Genomic DNA, 25,915 nt, shown 5'->3' on the forward strand with positions numbered 1-25,915 from the left:
CGACGAATTGGATATAAATTGAAATGCTCCTTTGAAGGGAACTTTCTCGAGTTATTAAATGAGGTATGGTTACAGGTGAGCTGTCTTCTTGAAAAAAAACCCCAGCTCCCAAAAAACGGAAAATGCTATAACGTTTCCCGCACAGCTTTTGAATTTTCTCGGTGACAAGCAATCAACTGTTGTTGGTATCTAGCTGAAAGTGACGAATCCAAGTTTCATCCATCGTAAAACTCTACACTATCAAGAAAAAAATTTGTTCTGGTCAGTTTGAAACAACTAAAGATTTACCCTCGAAATATCAAGTCGTTCTTTCTCCTGTTAATGTCAACAATCCCTCGGATAAGGACTAAAAGCGGCTTATCATGGGTTTTTGGAATATGCGCACGCTCTTCGACAACGATATTGAAAACCTCAGTAATGCCCGCTTTCTTCAACTAGAATGAGATTCCGTCGATATAAGCTGTACATTCTGAGTCTAAAGGAAGCGCAAGACTGCTTTTCTACTCTGGTAGTAATAGACGCGAATCGGGTGTCGGACTGTTGCTAACGTCTACGGCAAGGTTCGCTTTCTTGACTTAGAAACCGGTTAGTTGGGTTTTGACCAGGCGGTTCCGAACATCAAACATATTGCAATCAGCAGTAGATTCAGGAATTTTCTTCTGAATATACGTAACAAAGTAGATCGTGAGATCGGCCTCGAAAGGGACGTCATCTATTGGTTACTTACTTTCACTTGCGGGTCGCTACTGCATCTTCATCTCCCTCTTTCCGAATTCAATACGGGCTGTCGCCAACGAGAAGGAAAACTTTCTTGTTGCACAAACTTTACACAATCCGTCAGAAAATATTGATGGTGAAACCCGAGGAGCGAAGTACGCTATTGATGACTGTGATCGGGCGTGACATACTACAGTTCCATTACTATGAAAAATTACGATAAGTTCAGAGTAGTATATGCCATGACAAAAGAAATTCCATCAATGCAAACAATTTGTCGATTTTTCTTTTTCGTTGTTATCTATTATCTGATATTTCGGAAACAGTGTATACGAATATGTATAGCGCTGAAGGAAGGAAGTAAATACTAGCGGAAAAGAAAAATCGTTAAATAGTTTGCATTAACTTAATCGCTAGAAGCACCGTAGGAATGCACTCAGTTGGAATTTCATCATTGCTTTGGTGAAGGAAGCAGAAGCTACGACTATAAGGGTGTGTGTCTGCTTCCTACTGTTGTAAAGACATTAGTTACAATCAAAAGCCTCTAAAGCTTAATAGACAGAGACTAAGTTGGTTTTCGCTTAGGATACTTCTGCGCCGACCACATAAACATACTTTGGGTCGTTGTGCAGCACCGTTCAACTGCTCTCCATCGATTTCGAAAAGGCTATCGACGGTGTCAACGGGGGGTCGCAAAAAACCCACTATTCCAAAACTGCTTTCCAATCGAGGTGGACTACAAACTTCTCGAAAAAACGAGAAGCATATTACTAGGAACGGACAGTGATGGTATGTAGCCAGGAATGGATTTGCCGCCCTTCCCTAATGTGCTCACTTCCGGTTTCTGATGAACACATCACACACATCGGGTCACTGGCTTGTACGTCGACGAATTTTTTCGTGCGAAATTGTATCAAGCAAGCGTACCCCGATGCCAAATCGCAGACAAGTGTTTACGATGACATTGAGCTTTTGGTTAACAAGGGTAGCACTTTCTACTGGTGATTCCGATATAGCAACGCAGAAATAACATTAGCATAGAACAGTCTCAATTTGATCTTAAAGTTGAAATAACTGCATTTTCAGATTTTAGACAAAGCAGCAAAAGCGTATCTAGCGCTGTTAGTGCGTCGGGCAACATCGAGTTCTGTGCTACTGTCAGCAGAAATTGCGCTATCTTTTTCCAAACCCTGAGCCAGCTGGCCAAGGCAAGCAAATGGATGTAATCGAGCTGTTTGAAGGAGAATATCATGAATCATTGAAGGCTTTCACGTTCTCCCCACAAGGCAGCATGAAGAACGCTATCGACAGCAAGGAGAAATAATATCGGTGACAAGATGCAACCCTGGTGCGCTCTGGTTTTGCCCTCAAATTCCTCTGAGGTTTTACCTCGATGCAGGACTTGACATTTTGTCGCTCTGATAATACCTGCCTGGGAGAACCAACAGACCTGTGAACTCGAAAAGTACGGGGAGTACCAGGCGCGTAAGTTTTACCAACAAGTCAGCAGGATAGAGCCTTGTACATCTCGATGCTAATCCTTCCGAGACAAAGAGGGAAATCTAGTTTCTTACAGAATGGGCATATTGGAGCGATGGGTTGATGAACTGCTCAACAACCAAAACATCGGTGGTTGAAGGTCCCGCTAACTGAAGACGATGGACAAATGCTGTCACCACCCCCAAAACAACATTGGTTCATACCAAGGAGACTCACTCCAGGCAAATTGGCAACATATCATTTTATCTCTCTATAGCAAGCGATGGAAAAACTGCTGGAATATGGCCATCAGTTGCACCATCTTTTCATCGACTTCAAGGCGGTATAGCCAGGGTGAAACTACACAGCCATGCGAGAATTTGGTATCCCGATGAAATTAATAAGACTGACTAGGCTGTCCCTGATGAATGTGCGAGGCAGATAAAAGCAGCAGTGTCATTCTCGAGACCATTCAACATCAACAACGGTCTAAGTCTATCATGCGTCCTCTTTATCCTGCCCCTGGAGGAGTGATTCGCGATGCAGATGTCAATGCAAGAGACGCCATCCTCTTCAAGTCCACCCAACTGCTGGCTTACGTTGACGATATTGACATTATGGGAAGAAGAATCCGAGGTGTAGTCTACTTTCATCCAGATCGAGCAGGCGGCGCGAGATCTCGGGCTGCAAAGAACAAAGAACCAATAACATCGAATCGCACTGGTCAAACGAAAACAATAAAGATAGGAGACAGACTACAACTTTAAGAACTTGAAAACAGTTGTTAGTTTTTCCGGAATCCCCCCCCCCCCCCCCCCCCTGTTTCGAGCACTCCAACTACATTCCCTCTTCACGCTATCGCAAGCTTTCTCAAAATCGATGAAGAGCAGGTGCAAATCTGAATTTCGCGCACTGTTCCAATATGAACCGAACGGAAATCAGTCTGCTCTCTATTGATCAAGTTTTCGAGATGTTCTTTGATGCATTCCAGAATTATTTTAGCCATTATCTTTGCGACGGCAGGGAACGCGCAAATACTCCTCCAATTGTCACACTCAAAGCGGGTCCCATCCTTGGGATCTTGACGATCATCTCCTTCGTCTATTTTTTGGGAATGGTAAGCCTTTGGTAATATTGGAACTTAAAGAGCTTTTCCCCAAGGCCAGAGTCACCGCTGCGGGCCAAATTCAATTGGCATGAGAAGGTTTGAGTTACCTTCTCAAGATAATTAGCCAGGGTCGTACTTCTCCGATGCATCAATAACGTTTCCATAGCAAGGAGGAATTGAAAATCTGCAGGTAGTCTACATATTTCTATCCATTTTAGTCGCTTTTTGCAGGCAGGGAATATTTTGAATTACACGACCATTCAGACTACAGTAATTCGTCCTACCTTTGTCAAAGGGAATTGGGATCGGTTTTGACCGACTAAGAGACCGCTTTTTAAGTAACAATCAAGGGACGAACCAAGCGAGTTTGCATTTTGTTGCTCATGTTTTTTTTGTGGTAAATTTTAGGGGTATTCACCATAGTATAAAGTTTGAAGGTATAACAAAAAGGTTTCGATCGCAGGGTAAAGGGGACCTCATCAGACGTTGTTTTTCGCTTTTACCCTGCAGAGCAGGGTGACCGAAAGCGGTTACAGATAGCATTTCATTCGCCTTTTGTTTAATTCAAAACCTGACATATGAATTATATTACACGAAACCACCAGGTTTGCACCTAGACTGGTTTCAGCTTATACAACTAATTTTTGTTTAGGAATGAGTGGTCCTGCACCCGCCATTGTTTTAATTTGAGAAGCAACGTTCCTTCCGTTTAATGCAATCTTTTCTTGGGTATGTGCCCAATACTTTGTCGGGTTTTGAATTAAACAAAAAGAGAGCAAAATACCCTCTACCTTTGGATCGAAATCGATCAGCCACAAACATTTTTTGAAAGTATTGGGCGCGTGCCCAAGAAAATGGCGAAAACGAAGGAGCGAGTTGATGAAATAATCAAGGGAGTAATTCCAGCATTGTGCTTCAGAAGCCAAACTAAGGGGAGCTGATTAGCAGGTTCAACATGCACAGCTACTGTTTTGATACCGTTATCAAAAAACGTGGGAATATTCCAAAAATCTCTTCACTTTAAAAGAAATGTCATCCGGTCTTTCATAGTAATTAAATTTCGAACTTTGCAATCGTCTTTGTTGATATTTTTTGTCACCAAATCCTACAAACGATCATGGAAAGATCACTTATCACTTTTTACTATCGAATTATTTGGTTTTAGAGAACAGTCAAATCACCTAGAGATAAATGCTTGCGCAATAAAAACAGGTTATCAGCTCCAAAGAATAGTTAATCAGGGATATTTAGATAAGAAAGGTAGAACCAAGCATTTTGAATACAGCGGCATCAACGGAAAGACTACAAACAAAAACGAAAATAAAAAAGCAGCAAAAGTTATTATTGCTTTAAAATAATTGCACTTAATTACATTTGTAGTACAAATCTTAACTTTATTATCATTATTTGTTGCTTCATTCTTGTTAAAAAGGTTTTACATATTTAAACGTTCATGGTTGTCTGTTTGCGTGTATACAATTCCTAGAGTCTAAAATATAATATTACAACAAACGTATTTCCTTTTTGACTACAGTTAATAGTATTTTTTTACACTTATACATAAATAAATTACATGAAAAAAATCTCAATAGAATACATAATTAGGTGTGATCAACACTTCATTTAAATACGTTTCAAATATTAATTAATTTTTTTAATATAGGAATTTAATTCTGGTCAATTTAAAAAATATGGAAACACTAAATGCACAAGAGAAAACAAAAACCACAGAAAATAAACACTGTCCGTTTGATTTTGTGTCTAGATTTCGTCCACATAGTGCCCCTGCACTACGGAAGAATGATGATACCGCCTTCGTTGCGAGAAGTCATCATTCTCTTCATTTAGCTGCTCTGAGGTTACGTTCAAGGAGGTACAAGATGGCTGAACGACGACTTGCTCATAATCGTGGACGCGTTTTCTGTTGAATAAGGGAAAATAGTTGATTCGATCAAAAATTTCGTCTGATAACTAGGCCTTTGACTGTAAAATGTAGACCTTACTTACCCAAAACAGCGAAACACTATACTCTTCAGCCACACGAACAGCCGAAATTCGGCCGTAAGTCCTGGCTTCACAGCAGGATTTGCCGTTCCCACGTAGAACCAAACGATAAACACAGTCACGATGCAAGTAATCGCATAATACCAATTCACCAGAAGCATGATAACAATTTTCATGCACGCCTGAAAACCAGAACGATTATTCCGTCACATATGGTTGGTTCAATATTAGCGTGGAAGTGATTACCCCTAATAACGATGCCCATCGATTACAAAAGCCCGAATACCAGTTTTTCGTCTTTGAGTGAATCGACGGTCGAATTGGAGCAATTGGTTCATCATCAGCCGTTACAGACGATGTGGCTGTATTGTCGTTTGAAATGTTTGTACTATTGGTTCCATCGCGGAAAATGACTTCATCGACGTGATTTGTGCTACTGTTGCCTATATTATTAGCTACTGCATCAGTCTCTTGTTGTGGTCGGTTATTAGTTGAAGGCGCGTGTTGCGGTGAATTTGTTGGAGTCTAAAATGAGATGTGGACTTTAAAACTATCATGCAAGAAGGGATATAAATTGGGCTATTAAATTGATACAGGAAATTCCGTGGCTTCTGTTCAAATAGTTATTTTGAATCTACATTCTAAAATCAAATCGAGTAGAAAAACTATCAATCGATAACAACGACCCACCTGTAAATTTTTATGTCGTGTTCGTTCCGGAAATAGATGATCCAAGTCGTTATCATGATAGTCTTGTGTAGCTCCATACCGTCTGGTTTCGTATGAAGGACTTTGCGCTTGAATGCGGAAACGTTCTTCCCGTTTATTTTGAATATCAAATGTTTGTGCCAAAGCGAAATAGGAGTAATCTATACACGCATATGTAAGCAAAAACGGCATTGTCACAATTGGTGCAAGGAAGTTTATGTCTCCAACAATAATGAAAGTAATTGTGACGCTTGCAACGACAGCCATGGAATAGAGTGGCACCTTATTTGGACCTCGCTGCAAATTTTCAAAGTGTTGATTTAGATACGGTCTCCGTTGTTGTAGTGGATCTAGTACTTACCCCTTTTCCAAGGATTTCAATCCCTGGGATAACATTTTCATTTGCTATACTTTGCAGCACGCGTGGTGTTCCATACATTGCCCCAAGGCAGGATGACATACTTGAAACGTAGATTCCAGCCAGCAATAGAAATTCAACAGCTGAAACTTTTACAGCAATCATAAAGTCTTTCAGTAGGGTTTCTCTTTGGCAAGTAGCGCCCAGAAATAGGGCGAAAACCAGATAAAGGAATGTTCTGTTGAAGACGAGAATTGATATTAAATCGAACTTTCACATAGTCCTAGAACTTACGATGTACCAAAAGCTGCTAAAGTCCCATTTGGAATGTCGGTCGACGGTGCACGTAAGTCACCACTCATATTGATGCCTGACAAAACGCCCGTCACGGTTGGAAAGAAAACTCCAAATACTGTAAACCACGTATATCCATCCGAATAATTAGGCCATGCATTCTTCGGCATGTTTTCACTTGTCCATCCATCAAATCCATGCTCTGAATAAGCAAAATTTTCATCAAAAATTACAACTCACCTAAGATCTGCAAAAAGCTTACCGGGATCCTCTCCAACGAAACTTCCAACCATAAAATCCAACGCCGAAAGTAGTAGAACAATGAGCAAAGCGAATTGTAACTTGATAACCCATTTCACACCCGCAACATTAATAACACCTAACAATAGTACAGCAGCTGCCGCGAATCCTCTTATCGCCCATTTGTTGCCCTCAAGTCCAACTAAACCGGCCATTGATTCACCGAAACCCATCACATTCAATGCACAGCCTACAGCTTGACCGAAACAATATAATAGACCAAGCGATCCTCCGAAACGTGATCCTAACGTGTGAGCAATTAGAAAATATACACCACCACTTTCCACTCGGCATCGTTCACAAATTCCTACTGCTGACAAAACTGAGACTAGGGCGATTACAACTGTTGAGAGTATAATTAGAATGGCGTTTATGACGCCAGCTTGTGCAACCATCCATCCCGATCGCAGGAATACTATTACACCGAACACGTTGATGAGGCAGGAAGTGAAGACACCATCCCATGTACCGAAAAGTACGGGTTGTGATATGAAGAAATTTGTGCGCCACCTGTAATAGAGGGAGGCCGTTTTTCACTTGCATAATTTTATTTTATGAATGGATTTTAATCTTTCATAATACTAGCCTACCAACCACCAAATCCTCCAATTGTAACCTCAATCAGAGGGCAAGAACCCTACTATAAAATGTGGATCAATATGTAATGATTTTAAGCGTCTCATCGCAATGGACCAATATCTGTAATCGGCGACCTTACATTTAATTTCGAAGGTCATCTAACGCATAGATTAACTCATGGAAGACTTGTAATGAGCTAACTTGCTAAAGGACTTCAAATATCTCCGTGGAGTTAACTATTGTTAACCACGGCCGGAACTATAATGTGACACAGAAGCCACAAAAATTACGCGTGCAGGTCCGTTAACACTTTAGTACAACCTAACAAAAATGAAGAAGGAAAATGGACTTGGTTCATAGTAGCCTTTGCTTCCCAAGTGATTTTCCAAATTTATACACATATTTTTATTAATTCCTGAAAGTCCTAATACGAGTCGTAAATTAACCTGGAGAACACATCGAATGCCCAATTCTAAGGCAAGAAGCGCGACTTTCTGCTGCAAGGTCCTAGAGGGCGTATGGTAGACATACAAACTACAAACGTACATATAAATATTCTTCTATTTCTAGGGGTTCCCTCAGACCTGGCAAATATATATATATTTGTTTTTGCTATTCATCCGTTGGTACGAATATACTGCGTCAACCTTACCTACACATTATCGTACGTGGTCCGTTAAAATGCGCTTCAACTCCACCAGAGCTTTCTAAGACACTTGCACTCCTCTTTTACTGTTCTTCGCCAAGTGGATCTTGGAAAAATGAGTTCCATTGCATGACGTAGCCAGCACCCTCCTTAATGTGTGATCTATCCACTGCACTTTCGCCTTCCCATCACATCGCCTGCAGGTGACTGACCTGTTTGTTTGAAATAGTATTAGGCCAGCGTATCCCAATGATACGTCGCAGATAGGTATTCACGAAGCCTTGGAACTTTTGAGTGACAGTGGAGGTCACTGCATTTTCAGATTTTAGACAAGGCCGCGAAAGCCCATTAATGCAGATATTGAGAGAGCATCGAGCCATCAAACTGAGAGTTGATGTTTACTTTGAGTCCGACTCCAATGTCTTTCCGACTCCAAAACCATTTGACTAATGTCATCAATGAAATCGAGGTATTTGGGGAATAATGCCACAGTTCATTGAACTCCTCCACGTCTTTTGGGCAAAGTAGCATGTACAACTTCACCGATGGACAAGAAGAACTAATATCGTTAACAAGATGCAACCCTAGTGGATTCCGATTTGGACCTCAAACTCCAGTATTTCCGTACGAGTCGAAGTAGCAAATATTCAGGTGCGGCGCCTTAATATTTCGCATTAGCATAAAACAATAAAGTTTTCAACTAGCAATATTATTGTTATTATTATATTATCAAGTATATGACGGAGCCATGCAATGCATTTCTGTGTAACAATTGCAAATATCTAGATGTGCTTTAACATTTCCGAAAATCTAAACGGTGAGAGCGTCTTGCGATTAAAAGTTTTAAAATGATCATGCATTAAAGGTTCGAAGGGTAGTATAAGTCCTAGGATAAAAACGTGGATTAATACCCACCATGGAGCATAAAACTTGGGGAATGCCTTCTGAACTAACATCAACAGCTCTTCCACAAAACCCTATTTCCACCTACCACTGGGAGTTCTTTTTAAATGAAAGCTGAAGATGGAAAAAGGTGAAAGTGAATTTTCCGCGCCTAAAAACGAGACAAACTGTACCAACTGGTCCTCCAGATTTTGGGTTGGGTATTGGTAACAGCACTATATGGAAAACAATTGTTGCAAAGTCACAAAAGGAGCCCCAGACTGGTTAGATCTTACAACGACGAATCTGGCAACGAAAACGGACAAACGATCTGTGCATTGTGTTGTGAAACATCCGCTCCCTGTACAGAGCAGGAGCTGGTAAGCAGCTAGCCGATACTCTACTTCAATATACCCTACTATATGGTGCCTAGGCTGCGAAATACCCATATCTGTTCAAATAAAATTAATAATATATTACTATAATTTTTAGTAACTGACTGCACAACCCCCCTTAAATTCGTCCTAAAATCACGAAATTATAGCAATGTAGGCTACAACATAGAGCATGACCCTATCAAGTTTGGTGGAAATCCCACTATTACTAACGAAGTTATAATAGGTCAAAGTTGTCGTTTCAATGCAAATTTAAGAGTTTGAATGTCAGTATCACACAAAGGTGAATATTCTCACATAATATATGCATATAGTAAGTGCTAGGTACTAATGGGACAAATATCCTCTCAAATGTTTTTATAAAAGAAATACACAAAACCTCTCATACCGTTCATCTTCCGGTTTCCCGACTAGTTTTCTTGACCTTTGTCCCATTCACAAGCGCGGTCGGCTCGTCGTAATCGATTGTGCCATTTTGTTCTAGCAAAGGCCTGATTTGGATGCAGTCGCGAGGCTTTCGAATCCCCATCCATCGACTTCGATATTTAGACCAATCTTGGCGTATGAATTCTCGCTAGCGTGAATTACATGACCATTGAAGACACCTCTCTAGTAATTTTTCCACGATCGGTGCAACCCCATATCAATCGCGGATATCTTCATTTCGGATGTAATCAAGGCGTGTCACGCCACTATTCCAACGTAACATCTTCGTCTCCATTACCGCAAGACACCGTTCATTGCCCTTTATAGTCACTCAGAGCCGGGCGAAACTGTTGCAAATTTCAGATTTGAGACGTTCGTTGATGCGTAAATCAAAAAGAACACCAGTTGTGGAACACCATTGCCACCAAGCCCTAATGCATGAAGCAATTTCGTAGCGCAGTTCAGATAGCCTTGACCTGAAATATTTAAATCGCTCAGTTCTGAGCAGGTCACCGCCACTGACAGTAATAGTGCCTTTTTCAGTTTTTTTCGGATTCAATCTGAGAGACATGTTGCTTGAGGCGATCATTCCATTTTTGGACAGGTTGCGCGAGCTCATCTCTGATATTAGACGCTAGGAAAACATCATCTGTATAGAGCAGTGTATAGGGCGCTAGACGTTGGATCTCCCGTGTGACAGTGCTACTCGATTTGGGAGAAAGTATTACGTAAGTGAAAATAACGATTCGCATTGTAAGTAGCAATATCTTTGTAACTGCTTTGAACCTTACATGTAACAATACTGCATCCGAAAGGCCTATATGTCAGCTAGTCAACTGCGTTAGACTTTATTTCTTTATCGTGTCGGCAGTGTGTTTGTATCGTGTTGAAAATGTCCAGTTTTGTGCCTGTAAAACGTCGTTTGCGAAAAGTGTTACTCCATTATTTTTTTAAGGAAAGTGGTCGAAATCGTTTCGACTGCTTGTAAAAGCAAAAAGTGATCATGCTCCAACAGTATACATGTACCAAACGTAATTTTACCTGTTTCAAAATGGCGACTTCAGTGTAGAAGATAAAGACCATGGACGACCAAAGAAGTTCACAGATACAAAATTGCAAGTAATATTTGATGCAGATTCCTGTCAGACACAACAGCAGCTTGCTGATGCATTGAGGGTCGACCGATCATCGATTGCATCTGATGCGCATAAAAGCCATGGGAAATATTCAGAAGGAGGGAAATGGGTACCAAATGAATTGTCTGAGAGAGCCATTGGAAGACGTCTGCAAATCTGCGAATTGCTTCCTGAAACGCATGAAAGAAAGCAATTCCTGCATCTGATTGTAACGAGTGACGAATATTGGATTTACCAAAACAATCCGAGGCGCAAAAAAACATGGGTTTCGCAAGGTCCGCCTTCAACATCCCAGTCAAAGAGGAACACCCACGACCAAACATTGCTGTGCATATGGTGGGACCAGAAAGAGTGATCCACCACGGATAGCCTCATACGCCCAGAACATGACGCGCTCAACCATCTGGGCGACACACTCAAGGTCATTCTCCTCTGGGTTCCCGGGCATAGGAACATAGAGGGAAATGCGCGGGCTGACGGATTGGCCAGGCAAGGCTTTGCTCTTGGCAGTCCCTCGGCGAATACAGTCGGTGTTCCGCTGGCGGCTGTCGGGGGCGGAGTCTACTCGCACTACCTAGCAGTCGCGGGCGTGAGATGGCGAAGGCTTACAAGCTGTACCAAGTCAAGGATAATTTGGCCCGCTTATAACATAGCCCGATCGCGAGAGCTCCTGTGCCAGACGCGTGCAAATGCATTCAAGATTACGGCGGTCTGCACGGGGCATTGGCCCATAGGGGACCATGCCGCTAGGCTAGGCATACCCTACAACTCGCATTGCCGAAGCTGCGGAGAAGGAAGGGAAACCCCAATGCACTTTCTCTGCGATTGCCCAGCTCTGGCTAAAGTCACGCTGCGGACACTGAGTAAACCATTCTTTGGGGACCTCAGAGAGATTTCTAGCTGCAGGGTCGGAGAGTTGCTTTCCTTCGTGAATGCTACGGGCTGGCTCTGAAGATCCGAGCCGGCTCGACTCTGTTTCCCTGCTCCCAGTCAACAGTCACGGTCTTAGGAGTTTGTGACATCAAAACGGCGCACCAAAGCGCTAATTGTGCTCCTCGGAGCGGCCACTGATACCTACCTACCTATCCTACGCCCAGAATATCATTGGCCCATACCAAAGAGGTTTCACTCCAAATTAATCAGTAACAGATCAGATTTTCTCTGTATAGCAAACAATGGAAAAATTATTGAATACATCAGTTGTACCATTTTTTCGTCGACTTTAAGGCCGCTTATGATAGCATAGCCATAGAAAAATTGTACACGTCCACGAGACATTCGATATCTTAACGACATTGATAAGACTGACTAGGCTGACCTCGACCAGTGTGCGAGGCCAGATAAAAGCAGCAGGATCACCCTCGAGACCAACAACGGTACAAGACAAGGGAATGGCCCTAGAAAAAGTGATGGATGATGCTAAGGTAAATGCGAGAGGTACCATCTTCTTTAAGTCCACGCAACTACTGCTAACGATATCGACATCATAGGAAGAACAACCCAAGACGTACAAACTGCCCTCAGATCGAACAGGCGGCGAAATATCTTCGTCTGTACACCAATAAAGGCAAGACGAAATGTACGGTGGCAATGTCAGCACCAAAAACCAACATCAAACCGCACTGGTCAAACGGGAAGAATAAAGATAGGAGAATACAACTTTGAGACCGTTGATAATTTCAGGGTCGAAAATCACAACCGATAACAGCTACGATGATGAAATCCGCGCACGGTTGTTGGCTGCCACCAGAGTCTATTTCAGCTTAAAAAACTGTTCCGTTCGAAATGCCTCACCATAGGGTCAAAGTTCTTACTGTACAAGACTATGATCTTGCCAGTCCTTAAAAAACTACGAACTCTTGGCCGCGTTCGAGAGAAAATTTCTCCGAAGAATTTTTGGCCCCCTACATGAGGATGGACGATTCCGTAGCCTACATAACGACGAAATCTATGAGCGATACCATGACCGTCAGGTTGTGGATAAAATCCGGCTGAATAGGTTACGGTGGGCGGATCACTTAATCCGTATGGATGGGGATGATCCAGCCCGGAAAGTCTATAAGGGCAATATCTATGGTAGAAAAAGAAGACGAGGCGGACCTTGCCTAAGATGGAGTGATGGCATAGGCAAGTCCGCCAGACAGCTTTTAGGGATATCGAATTGGTGGACCTCGGCGCAAAACCTGGATGTCTGAAGTTCCTTGTTAAGGCCTAGACCGAACACCGGTTGTTGCGCCGTTGATGATGATGATGATGTACTCAAAGTAATATTTTTTTTGCTAGATTGCGAGTGGATTTTACTATCCCAGGAAGGTTGAAGAGTTGCCCTTAGAGCAGCGTGACCGAAAGTGGTAATTACACACTAATTCATGTTAAATCAAATTTACATGATCAAATTATTGCGTAACTTTAGGCAAATTGTTAATTTCATCTGGAATGCCGTTAATTTGAGATGGAAGTGATATATATTCCGAAAGCGTAAGCTTGGCCAAATTGAATTTATTATTTAGGGATTGAAGGAGTCCTGAATCCGCACTTGATGACAGACCAGACCGATTGAAGAGAAACTTTCTTCCACAAGCTTGATCCACGGTTCCCTCTTTTAGGCTAAGCACTCGAGTTTTCACAAAACAAAAAGACGACCAGCGGTCTAGAGCGGAGATCCACAGTCAGTCGTGTTCTGTAGAAACTCGGAGGGGTCCGTGGACTCGAAAAATGGGAAAAGTTTATAGCTTTTATAGAGATTTTTCTGCAACTTAGTTCAAAGAAAAGAAAAGAATGAATTTTACTATAGGATTACGTTTTGCTCTCGCCGCGCAAGGCCATCTCAAAACCCCTCGAAACACAAGTGTAAAATAATGTATAAAATTTTCCTCCTTTATTAAAACGTAAAAACATATGGAAAGGTGTTAACCCATCTGAAAAACGCCATCCAAATAATTTACTATTTAGTTTTTCTAATTGGTAGGTTCAGTCGTTCAATGGAGAAGAAGCTATCTGTAAGTTGCTGGGACCAAGATCTAATATCGCATGGCAACGCCAAAAGCATATATTCATATGAAAATATGTTTACATTTCCGTTTCGTTTGGAAATAATTCGTTTCTTCTTATGTAATTGCAGTCTCGATAATTTTTGTGTACACAAAGATTTCAAATAAATGTCAAATACATAACTTGTTCCTTCGTCACGGATATTATACTCAAGAGTGTACTAGGAAAACTTCTTATCTCAGATACAAATTGGAGATTGTCTTATCTTATACCGAATTTAATTTAATGGTTTTTTTTCCGAACGTTGAAAAAGTTGCTGGTGTTTTAGTTGAAGGGGTAAATCGATAGAACTAAGAAATGAAATGCCTTTAGAGACAATACATAAAATAGGAGAGTATGCATATTGACGTGGAAATGAATCACGCACTAATTCGATCCGACTCGAGCTCATATCTTTATATCACGCGTATCATTGATACGATGACACATAATCAAGCGAGTCCAATAGAAATGAGTAGCGCCCGGCCAGATAATAACTTCTAATGACTCAATAGAGAAATTCTTCTATCGACTGCTGTAAACCTCATCAATTCTCCCAAGTTCGCGGACCTAATAAATAAATAAATAATCACATGCATTTTAATTGAGTTCGGTTTTGCAATGTATTCAAATCTATGCAAATTCAGTGAAAGAGTATAGAAATCAACTCTATATACACGAAAAATTAATATCGCTATCTGCTCTATTTGTATTAATGAAAATGCTAATAGAAACAGAATATGTCCTTCAATCGCTTTGCTCTGATTACGCAATCATGAATCAACTACTGCAAAAATATAGATAAGCATTTCAACAGTTACTTCTCTCGAAGGTCATATAAATATTCGCCATGAAATCCCAAGAACTTTCTCCTCAGCATAGACGTAACTAGATAAGACAAGGTGAAATCCATTTTTTTTTCTGAAAAATCTAAGCATATTTAGATACACGAGATATCTACCACACAATCCCCACACTGCTCAAGCTTTTAGAATAAGAGCGCACGGATTCAGATAAAGGCACTCCCCGACAAAATTTTCCGCAATCCGCGATGTTTGCGCTTACGCTTCGAGTTATTTATCGCTGCACCTGCAGTTACTCCAGAACTGTTGCCTGTACTCGTACGGAAATCTTGGGAATCCGAGACCTTCCCCAGAGAGTGGAAGAAGGGGATAATCGTTCGGATTCCAAGAAAGGACACCCGTTTTGAGTGTGACAGTTGGAGGGGTATCCGCGTGCTCCCTGTCGTCGCAAAGATAATAGTTAAAATAATCCTGAAACATAACACAGAACATCTCGAAAGTTTGATGGACAGAGAGCAGGCTTGTTTCCGCTCCGGTTCTTCCAGCGTTGACCCCATCAGCACCCTACAGATCATTTTGAAACAGTGCACGGAATTTAGATTTTCGTTGCACCTGCTCTTCATCGATTTCGAGAAAGCTTTCGATAGCGTGGACAGGGAGTGTATCTGGACTGCTCTGCGTAGGAGTAGCGTTCCGTAGAAACCAATAGCTATTATCAGAGCGACATATGATGGCGCAAAATGTCACGTGCTGCACCGAGGTAAAATCTCGGAGGATTTCGAGGTCCAAAGCAGAGCCCACCAGGACTGCATCCTGTCACCAATATTATTTCTTCTCGTTTTGGGTGATGTTCTTCATGCTGCCTTGTCCGGAGGACGTAGAGGAATTCAATGGATGATTACATCTTTCCTCAAACCCCTCGACTGATGGACGACACCTGTTTGCTCTCCCCGCGGGTCATGGACCTTGGCCAAATGGCCCTGGATTTGGAAAGAGAGGCAAGTAGATTTGGAGTAAAGATAAACACCAACAAAACCAAGGCTTTCAATGTGACGGGTTATCCCACTCTCCCTATCTGCATTAATGGGCAGCACATCGAAAACGTCGATCAGTTTGTATATCTAGAAAGCGTGGTTTCTGCCGACGGAACTGGACATTGCCCAACGAATTAACAGCGTTTGCTGCCCTGCCTAAAATCTGGAAATGCAGTTATCTCAAAACTAAGATCAAGTCCTGATTGTTCCGTATTAGTGTTCTTTCTGCGTTGTTATAAGGGAGTAGCACATGGAAACAGTGAACTCCACTGTTATTGAAAAGCTCCAAGCTTTCATTAATACCTGTCTGCGTCGTATCTTCGCTGGCCTGACACTAGCCCAAGCAAGAACTTGGTCGGTGCACAGGCTTGGCAGGAAGGCCACAATTGCATTGCGGGATATGCCATGCAGTGGAATCCACTCTCCCAAGATGGTCGAAGAGTGGGTCGCCCCAAGGGTACTTGGCGCAGAACAGTAGAGGACGAGTGCGATCGTCTGGGGAACTCATGCGAAGGAGCTGCAGCGAATTTCAGGTAACCGCGAGCGATGGCTCGTAGGTGTGGTTGACGCGCTATACCCCACCAAGGGGTGAAGGCCAACCATATATTTACATATATTTCCGCTTACTGTAGTGTATTAGCTTTCTTCGTTTCAAAGTAGGCATCCTACTCTGCAAACCACACCTGTGATTTTTCAGAAACTTTAATACCAGATATGAAAATGTCGGCCTGTCTGTCTGTCTGTCACGTGGACTATAGGGATGAAATTTGATAGTTGTAGGTAGATTATGAAACTACTTTGTGTGGAGTTTTAGGGAAGGGGGCCCCCTACACGCAAAGGAGGGATGCAAATCTATTTTTCCGAATATAACCGTACGGCTTCAAATGAAAGGTTTCGTTAGTAATTTACACAAAACGATTTGACATCAATCTGCAAATTTTGCAACTTTATTACTAGTGAAACGACAACAACTCCTCGGAGAGCGACTGACCTCACGGCTACTACCTTTGGTTATCGAAAACGGGCTATGATTGTGGTCTGCAATATACACACTTTCCTCGAGAACGGTAGTGGTTAAACATATACTGAGATCCTCAAAACGCTCACCTTCTCCAATTCAAGGGAAAATTCCAACAACATAAGCTTAAGCGAAGTAAGATTGTGCGACTCAGGAGAGTACCTCTCTCCCTCTCGCCACACTAATGCCAATGTGCTTTTGTACTCTGGAAAGCCAAGTGAAAGCAGACGCGAATCCGGCGTCGAGTTGTTCCTGTCAAACGGTTTCTGGCAGACCCTCTGACTGCAACATTCTGGTCCAGATCAAAGGGATCGGACGACCAACATACTGAGTAACCTGCCAGAGAATATCGATGAGAATTAGACTGCCATTAAAAATGATTTTTTCTAGGGTGTTATACAGGTCATCGGCGTCATCCCGAAGGGGCGTCAGAAGATCTGGCTGACTGTGGAATCGTGGAAACAGATCGATGAACGGAAGGGGTTGAAGGCTCTATTGACCGCAGCAAGTGATGGCAAGCGTGAAAATCAGGAGAGATTATTTATTTAAAAAGCAATATCGAAGGACGACGCATGACAAAACGAATCTGAATCCATATGGTATATCGAAAATTCACTGTTCACAATGGCAGAGTCTGTTACTGGAGAGTGGACGCTTAAACAGAGTTTGGAAAGGTGAAAATTACGAAGTCACACGAAAGTTGATGGTAGTACCAAGGAGAAAATTAAACGGCATCTTTTTATGTACGGCTAGCTGAGTGGTTAGAGCACAAGGCTGTCGTACGGAAGGTCACGGTTCAAATCTCACTGGTCGCAGTGGAATTTGTATCGTGATTTGACGTCGGATACCAGTCGACTCAGCTGTGAATGAGTATCTGAATCAAATTGGAGGAATAATCTCGGGCGATTGCAACGCTGACCACATTGCCTTCTCCATGATCTGTACTCCTGTATTGTACCGTTACGGTCTTGAATGAAGTGCTCTAACACACTTCAAGCCCCTGATCCAATTGGATGGTTGCGCCAAGGATTATTTTTATTATTATCTTTTAGTGCATCAGAATGGAGTAAGCGATGAGCACTCAAGCATCATCAATGCTATGGAGGAGACCAAACGACAGCGTTATTGGTCTAGATGTGGGTAAGACCACATGGAGAATATGAATCTTCAAGAGGCCCGAAGATGTGAAGGCATAAGGATATACTGAAATACGATTTTGGAACTGCATTCGAACGGGATGTCAAAATGGAAGCAAAGCTGTCATCAATGAACATCAGGAGAAAAATGGTATCTACCATTAGATAGATTAAAAACGAAATTCAACTTGAGAACCGACTCTGTTGGCTACTCTTCGAAAATTGACAACGAAATGAGATGAAATCACTAAGCCCAGAATAAAAATTAGAAGGACTATGTTAGAAAATTAAGAAACCCAATGATATTGTTAATTCGATTAAGGGGTTGTTTTTTTTTCTTTTTTCTTCAAGAAAAATTTGTAAATTGTGTAAAATATTTTGTTAACATCTACTTTTGTTTTCGAAGGTAAAAATCAGCTATAAAATCTATTTCTCATGTTTTTCTTTATTGTGCGCGAGGTAGCATAGGGTGATTCGCCCTCTTTGCGTTTTCACGATGCAATATCTGGATATTGCGGATGCCACTTTGTTATTTTATTTCAAATTGATAGCTTTTATAGTCTTTTTATATATAAGTTTTAAAACGATACACTGTTTTCCGCGCTTAACACTAAAGTAGCCCCTTAGACAGGATGGATGAAGCCGAATGAAGTCAGAGCAGGGAGGGAGGGAGAGATAACTGCCAGAACGCTAAGTCGATATCATTATTTTCAAAACGACAAAGTTTAGGTGGTGTGACAAAAATCATTTTGAAAAAAAAAATCTTAGTAATGACAATTGGCAAGGACACCAAAATTTTACACAATACAGTACAAGTAAAGCGAATATTCAGTAGAGTACTGTAGTCAAGTAATCAGCTCGAATGCCGGAAAAGATTTCTGATATCAGAAGTTCTCCAACAGAATAATCACGTACCATTCTTGAGGTCTAGGATTTTTCCCAGATTTTTGTTTTGGTTAATTTTCGAAAATTAGTGCTATCTCACTTTAAGTGTGCACATTTTGACACCTTACTCGCGCATTCTACAATTTACGTCGAAAGTACTAATCGAGACCTTTCCGGTGATACCCCATATGACTATTTACGCTGAAAAAATATTTACATGCCCCCTTTGCATATATGGGGAGTCCCCCTTTAAACTCCACCTAAATTTATATCACCCATTGTATGCGTGGGATTTCATAATTCCCATATGCCCACCAAATGTCGTTCGGATCGGTCCAGCCCTTTTTGGACAAATGTGTCTGGTGCAAGTGAAGTTATCGACTTGGTTCGCAGCAGAAACGTGATGGCGGATCGATAAACATCAGGAGCAGAGAGTTCTGTTGTCGACTGCGTGCTGGTTTAAGCGCGACGTTCTAAAACTCCTTTGTTACGAAAGAGCTTGCAGATAATCTTAAACCTTTCGATGGTCCTGTGAGAAGTGAGAACAGTAGGTTTTCCTACCATGGTGAGCAGTTTCACCACGTTTCTGAAACGTATAACATCCGGTTTCGTTTTGAATGATTTTGGCAAGTCAAAGCATTATAACATGCGGATATGGACTGCTTAAAAAATCAAATTATCTTTGAAATCAACGCGCTCAAGCAAAGTAAAGCCGCTAGCCTGAACGATCTCCTCACGCAGCCCACGCAGTTTCTATAGAGTTATTACTTTCACTCATTGGTAAATTTTGGCAATGTGAAACCTTTTCCAACGAATCAAAGAAGAGAAGGATCGATAAAACTCCGAAAAAGTTCACCCGTCTTGAGTGCAACAACTGGAGGGATGGTAGCAGCTAGAAATCACTCTGAAGTCCCCAAAGAGTGGTTTACCCAGTGTCCGTAGCCTGACTCTAGCTAGAGCTGGGCAATCGCAGAAGAAATTGCACGAGGGTTTCCCTTAATTCTCCGTAGTTTCAGCAATATGAATTGTAGGGTATGCCGAGCCTGGCGGCATGGTCCCCTATGGACTAGTGCCTTGTGCAGACCGCCGTAATCTTGAATGCATTAACTAGCGTCTGGCACAGGAGCTCTCGTGATCGGGCTATGTTATAAGCGGGCCAAAGTCGCCTTTGCTTGGCACAGCTCGTAAGCCTTCGCCATCTAAGGCCCATGGCTACTGGAGAATATGTGTTATTCCTACTGTTGAGAAGATATTAGTTAAAATAATCCTGGGGCAAACCAATGAATACTTCGAAGTCTTGATCGACAGATAGCAAACTGGTTTCCTGTATGGATTCTCCTGCACCAACAACGTAAACACGTTGTGGATCATTGTGGAGCAGTGTACGGAGTTTAGATCATCGCTTCATGTTCTCTTCATCAATTTCGAGAAAGCTTTCGACAGCGTGAACAGAAAGTGTAATTGGGATGCTCGACACAGAAGGGGCATTCCGGAGAGGCTAATACCTACTATCAGAGCGAAACATGATGATGCTAAATGGTACGTGTTGCATCAAAGTAAAACCTCCGAAGAATTCGAAATCGACACCGAAGTCCTTCTCGTTTTTGGTGACGTTCTTCATTCTGCTTTATCTGGACGAAATAAAGGAGTTAAATGGACTATACCATCCTCAAACACCTCCGCTATACTGATGATATCTGCTTGCTATCCCACCGAATCGTGGACTCTTGGCCAACTGGCTCTGGATCTGGAAAAGGAAGCAAGTAGTGTCGGACTGAAGATAACACCAACAAAACCAAGGTTTTCAGCCTGATCATCGCACTCTTCCTATTTGCCTTAATGAATAGAACCTCGAAGACAAGGATCAATTTGTATATCAAGGAAGTATTGTTTCTGTGGGCGGCGAAACTGTACACAAAGAATATCTGCATTCGCTGCTCCACACACACACTAACATCAAGCTGATGCTGTTCCGCGCCAGTGTTCTCTCTGAGGTACTAACTCTATGGGACTAGTACATATGAAGTGACCACCACTGTCAAGCGGGAAACACAACAGCGGAACGAATACGTGCGTACGCAGTGAGAGATCTGTCAAATTAAGTTCATTACACGGATTTGTATGAAGCAATATACAAATAGCCCGATGCGCAGTGCGGCATGCGAAAAAGTTCGGAAAATTGACCTATTGCGATGTGTGACAGATAATAGTTTGTTGATACTTCAGGCCATTTGCAATTTGGCGGCGCTTTTCGCTTTCCAGTGGCAGTGGGATACAACGTGATTTGACATCGGATAGCAGTCGACTCAGCTGTGAATGAGTATCTGAGTCAAATCAGGGTAATAATCTCAGGCGAGTGCAATGCTGACCACATGGCCTACTACAGTGTACTGTAGTGTACCGCAACAGTTTTGAATGAAGTGCTCTAACACACTTCAAGGCCCTAATCCAATATGGATTGTTGCGCCAACGATTATTATTATTATTATTTCGTTTTCGAGTAATTTTTGAATATAATTAACTTGAATGAATTAGTTTTGAGAACTGCGGAAGGCACTATTTGCGTTGCAAATGTTAATTATTAATGTCACTTGCATTAGTCGTGTGGCTTCCATTCATAAAAATTGAATTTAAGCCGGAGGTATGTGCACTTAGCGGCATCAATTGTATGATTTTAATTACGTAAAATATGCACGCATAATCTTCAAGTTTATGCAATTAGCGTATGCATCTTTCTATATTTTGGGTTATGAAATTCATAAAATTAAATGCCACTAAGAGTGCACCTACCTCCGACTAATGCAAGTGACATTACTAATTAGCTCTTGCAACGCAAATAGTGAGTACCGCAGTTCTCAAAACGAATTCATTCAAATTAATTACATTCAAAAATGACTGTCGAAAACGAAAAGCGTCCCCAAATTGGAAATGGCATCCTAAGAATTGACTCACTAACGGGTGTGTTAACCGTGGAAGTGTTCAGAAAGCGGAAGCGGCGGCAGTGGATAGATCACACATTCAGCAAGTGCAATACCTTCGTTTGTGTCCGGATAGTTGAGTGGTTAGGGCACAAGGCTGTCGTACGGAAAGTCGCGGTTCAAATTTCACTGGTGGCAGTGGGGTTTGTATCGTGACTTGACGTCGGATACCAGTCGACTCAGCTGTAAATGAGTACTGAGCCAGATCTGGGTAATCAGGCGAACACATTGCTAACCACATTGCCTCCTACAGGGTACTGTAATCCTGTAGTGTACCGTTACCTTCTTGAATGAAGTGCTCTAACACACTTTAAGGCCCTGATCCAATTGAATTGTTGCGCCAACGATTATTATTAATAACTTCGTTGCAAGTAATGCAATGAGCCCCACAATCCCAGTATTGCCGACTCGTGGGACACCTTAGAACTTCATGGAGCATTACAGTAGAGGAGGAGTGCCAACTTCTTGTGAAATCGTGAAGGCAGTTCAGGCATTTTGCCAGAAGCCGGCAGCGATGGCGAATCGTCCTTGCCAACAAAACATTCTACCTCTTACTGCCACCTTTAAAACGAAAACGAAATTCACAATATATAAAACTTTGATACGTTGTGTGGACAATGAACCAGACCGGAAAGCAGAAAATCAATACTTTCCAACTTAGAGTTCTCAGGAGAATCATAGGCCACACACAGCTGTGAGTTGTACATATTACAAGTGGAACCAGAAAGGACCATCCATATTAAATTTCGAAAACTCAAATGATGAGGGTCTGCAAAGCTTTATGGAAGTAAAGATCAAACCAACCTTAAGAAGGGATAAGAAATTACACTTTATTCCAGAGTTGAGGTGCTGAGTGCAAGAATAGAAGGGTAAATTTCAGGGCAACCCGCTTGCCTCGCCGAGCTATATAACTGGATCCATGTTCCGTCTGTTTTATCAGAACGTTAGGGGTTTAAGAACCAAACTGGGGGTCTTCAATTTATCCGCGCTGACTTAGCAACACCATGCAGTCTGTATCTATAAAATCTGGCTGGACGATGCCATATTAAACTCCGAGCTCCCCGACAGGTACTCCACTTTCCGCTGTGACAAGGACCGGGATGCATCTTGTAAGTCCACCGGCGATGGGGTCCTAATTACAATAAAACATACACTCCCCGAAGAACTCGTCTTCTCCTCCTCTGGCTTTCCTTTTGATTGTGTTGCTCTCCGTGTCTCCCCGCCCAACTTCCGTTTGTTGTATCTTGTGTATATGTCCCCTGCGCTTGCCCTTCTTACCTGTATGAAGAATTGTTTGACAGTTTGTCTGAAATCCTTACTGTCAGATTCCCTTCCCTCTCTTTCTTGCTTTGTGGAGATTTTAACATCCCCATGCTCCACTAACCTAATCATCCTAGTCTTCCAATTCCTCCCAACAACCTCTCCCATTCTTCCCTTCCGCTTTCTTCCTTTATGAACACTTGCTCTGTCTTGAATTTCAATACCACCAAAAACTCCTTGGGCCGCACTCTCTCTTCCTTTCCAAACTCCCCGAGCGCCACCTCTCTTTATTTTCTTGCACATCCCCGTATGTCAAAACTGACGCTCACCACCCCGCGGTTGAATTTGAAGCAGAGCTCTCTTGTTCAGAACCCAGTCCAACTTCCACAAAGCCAATTTTGACGGTCTGAACTCAGCTTTAGCGTCTTTTAACTGGGTACATATATTAAGCAACTCATCATGTGATCAAGCTCTAAACACCTTTAAAAATACCCTGTCCGGTCTCCCTTCCTTTTATGTCCCTTCTTCCTCTCCCTGCCTACGTTCGTACCCAACTTGGTTCACAACGGAAATGTTTATTAACATTCGCTTGAAACATGAAGTTTCGGGCTTCTAAGAATGTCGCCGACCTTTCTTACTTTAAGGCTATATGCTCTACTGTGAAGTCAATGGTCAGAAAAGCGCGTAAAAGATACTTATTGGACGTCGAAACCGCCCTGGCCCGCTGTAACTTAAAACAGTTTGGCTACTCCACTGCCAACTCCCCACAACAATCCTGCGACCTTCTCTGCACCTACTTCTCTTCAGTGTTTTCTCCTTCGAGCCCTCCACCCTCTACACCTCTTATAACTGCAGACTACTCCGAATCTCTCGCCACTCCTCTCCTTACGCCTTCTTTGGTTGAGTTCCTCGCTGGTAATCTTGACCCTAATCTCGGACCTGGCCCCGATGCGCCTTTTAACCTCTTCCTCCTTCTATTCCGTTGTCAAAAACATCCTTGAATATTGCTGTGTAGCCTGGTCCCCCTTCCGCATTCGTGACTGCCGCGCTATTAAAGTTGTACAACGCAAATTCGCCCGGGCCCTCTTTTACAAAAAAACCGTCCACGGGTTGATTATCCGTCACGACTCCGCACCTTCAATCTGCCCTCCCTACAGCAACGCTGTATCTTGATATGTGTACTCTTTTCAAACTCTGCAATTGTCTGATGGACTGCTCCGCCTACTCGGATGTTACTTTCCGTATCGCCTCGTCTCACAATACACGTAGTGGGGACATTTTTGAGGTACTCTTCGCGGAGCACGAGATTTACTTCCACTCTCCGATCACGAGGCTATGTCGGTGCTACAACGCCCTACAGCTTGGGTCCTTTGACTCTATTTCCTTCTCTAATTTTAAGGGTAAAATAAGCCATTCACTTGCTCGTTCCTCTGAGGACAATATGTAATAAGGAATTTGTTTTCTGTGTATTGTCCTCATTAAATAAAGAAATAAATAAATACGGCAAATGCCAACCTTTCTGAAATTTGACTAAGTGAATAAACTACTTCGAAAGACTTGTCTAAACCCACTTCTGCTAGCACGGACCATCAAAATTGTCTTACCCGATTCGTAAGTGATATTTGCTTGCGAATGGAAACATCCAGGTCATCAAACCAGTTTATTGCAGCGGTTTCTTTATTTGGTCATACATACTTCAGAAAAATTGGAATTTCTCAAGTTCTTACAACGACCCGTCAAACCTTTTGGTTTTTAGAATAATGCCGCGTTTACATCTCCTTGTGAATCTCGCGCTATTTTCAAAGGCGTTTCTTTTATACGAACTTGCAAATCAAACTCATTATCAACCTTAGTTATCGGAAAAAGCCATGCATTACACATGCAACGATCCCAGCGATAAAGGAAATTTATAACAGCAGCGAAAGAACTCGCTCCAGCGTTACATGTCGCTTCCGTGACTGCCCAGAAAATCATTAATGAAAAGCCAACCATACATCATGGCCTTGGGGTCACTATTCACTTTCTTTCTACATCAGTTCCGAATCGCCCGCGCGGGGGTAATAGATTTGATTACTTTTTTTATGCAGCGAATACAAGGTCGCGAGCAATATCAAAGCTTATCTGAACAATAGAAATAAATGCCGACGAACTGCGGACAACATTGAACAAGTGCAGCGCATGGAGCGTGAAATGTTTTCTCCACCAGAAGGATTAGTTGTTCGACCGTTGAATATTCATGAAGGGATATTAATAGATTGTGACGCCTTTCCTCCACGCAAGGAATCGAAGGTGGTTTCCACCATATTTTAAGGGAAATCAAAGGCTTATTACTCACCATGGCTTATCACCTTGCTCGTCGGCGAAGATTTCATTCGCGCCGGATGCTTGGTGTCCACCTGCTCCGTATTGATACTCATTGCCCAAATCAACAAAGCCCCCAGAGCCGCCCCGTTGTCGCGCTCGATACTGATAGTCGTCCTCACTGCCAAGGCCATATCTGAAACAGGTAAACGTGCAGACACGCAATTAGCGGTTGGTCACAAACTGGGGCACTGAATTTATCGTTCTGAGAGCGAAAACAGAAATAGACATGCAGATAACAAGTACATGGGCCCATGCGTACCTGTTCCAATCGACTTCATGTCGTCGATAGTTGGATCTGTCGTCCTCATTCATATTTCACCCCCGGGGAAAGTTTATTGACCCTCGCGATGCAGCTCCCTCACTACCGGATGCACT

At 42.3% G+C, this 25,915-nt stretch overlaps 1 protein-coding gene across 1 annotated transcript; it reads right to left on the bottom strand.

Annotated features, from left to right (window-relative positions):
- Positions 1–5,065: 5,065 nt before the first annotated feature.
- LOC119661174 (solute carrier family 12 member 8) lies at positions 5,066–25,852 on the bottom strand. The gene is made up of 9 exons (XM_038070391.1): positions 25,800–25,852; positions 25,512–25,673; positions 6,931–7,478; positions 6,669–6,870; positions 6,378–6,612; positions 5,999–6,313; positions 5,555–5,833; positions 5,312–5,490; positions 5,066–5,225 (listed from the first exon to the last, which is right to left on the bottom strand). Exons 1-9 carry the CDS (start codon positions 25,850–25,852, stop codon positions 5,066–5,068), a joined length of 2,133 nt encoding a protein of 710 aa, XP_037926319.1.
- Positions 25,853–25,915: the final 63 nt, after the last annotated feature.

Source organism: Hermetia illucens, chromosome 1 (assembly GCF_905115235.1).
Source record: "Hermetia illucens chromosome 1, iHerIll2.2.curated.20191125, whole genome shotgun sequence".
In the NCBI taxonomy this organism is placed as follows: Eukaryota; Metazoa; Arthropoda; class Insecta; order Diptera; family Stratiomyidae; genus Hermetia; species Hermetia illucens.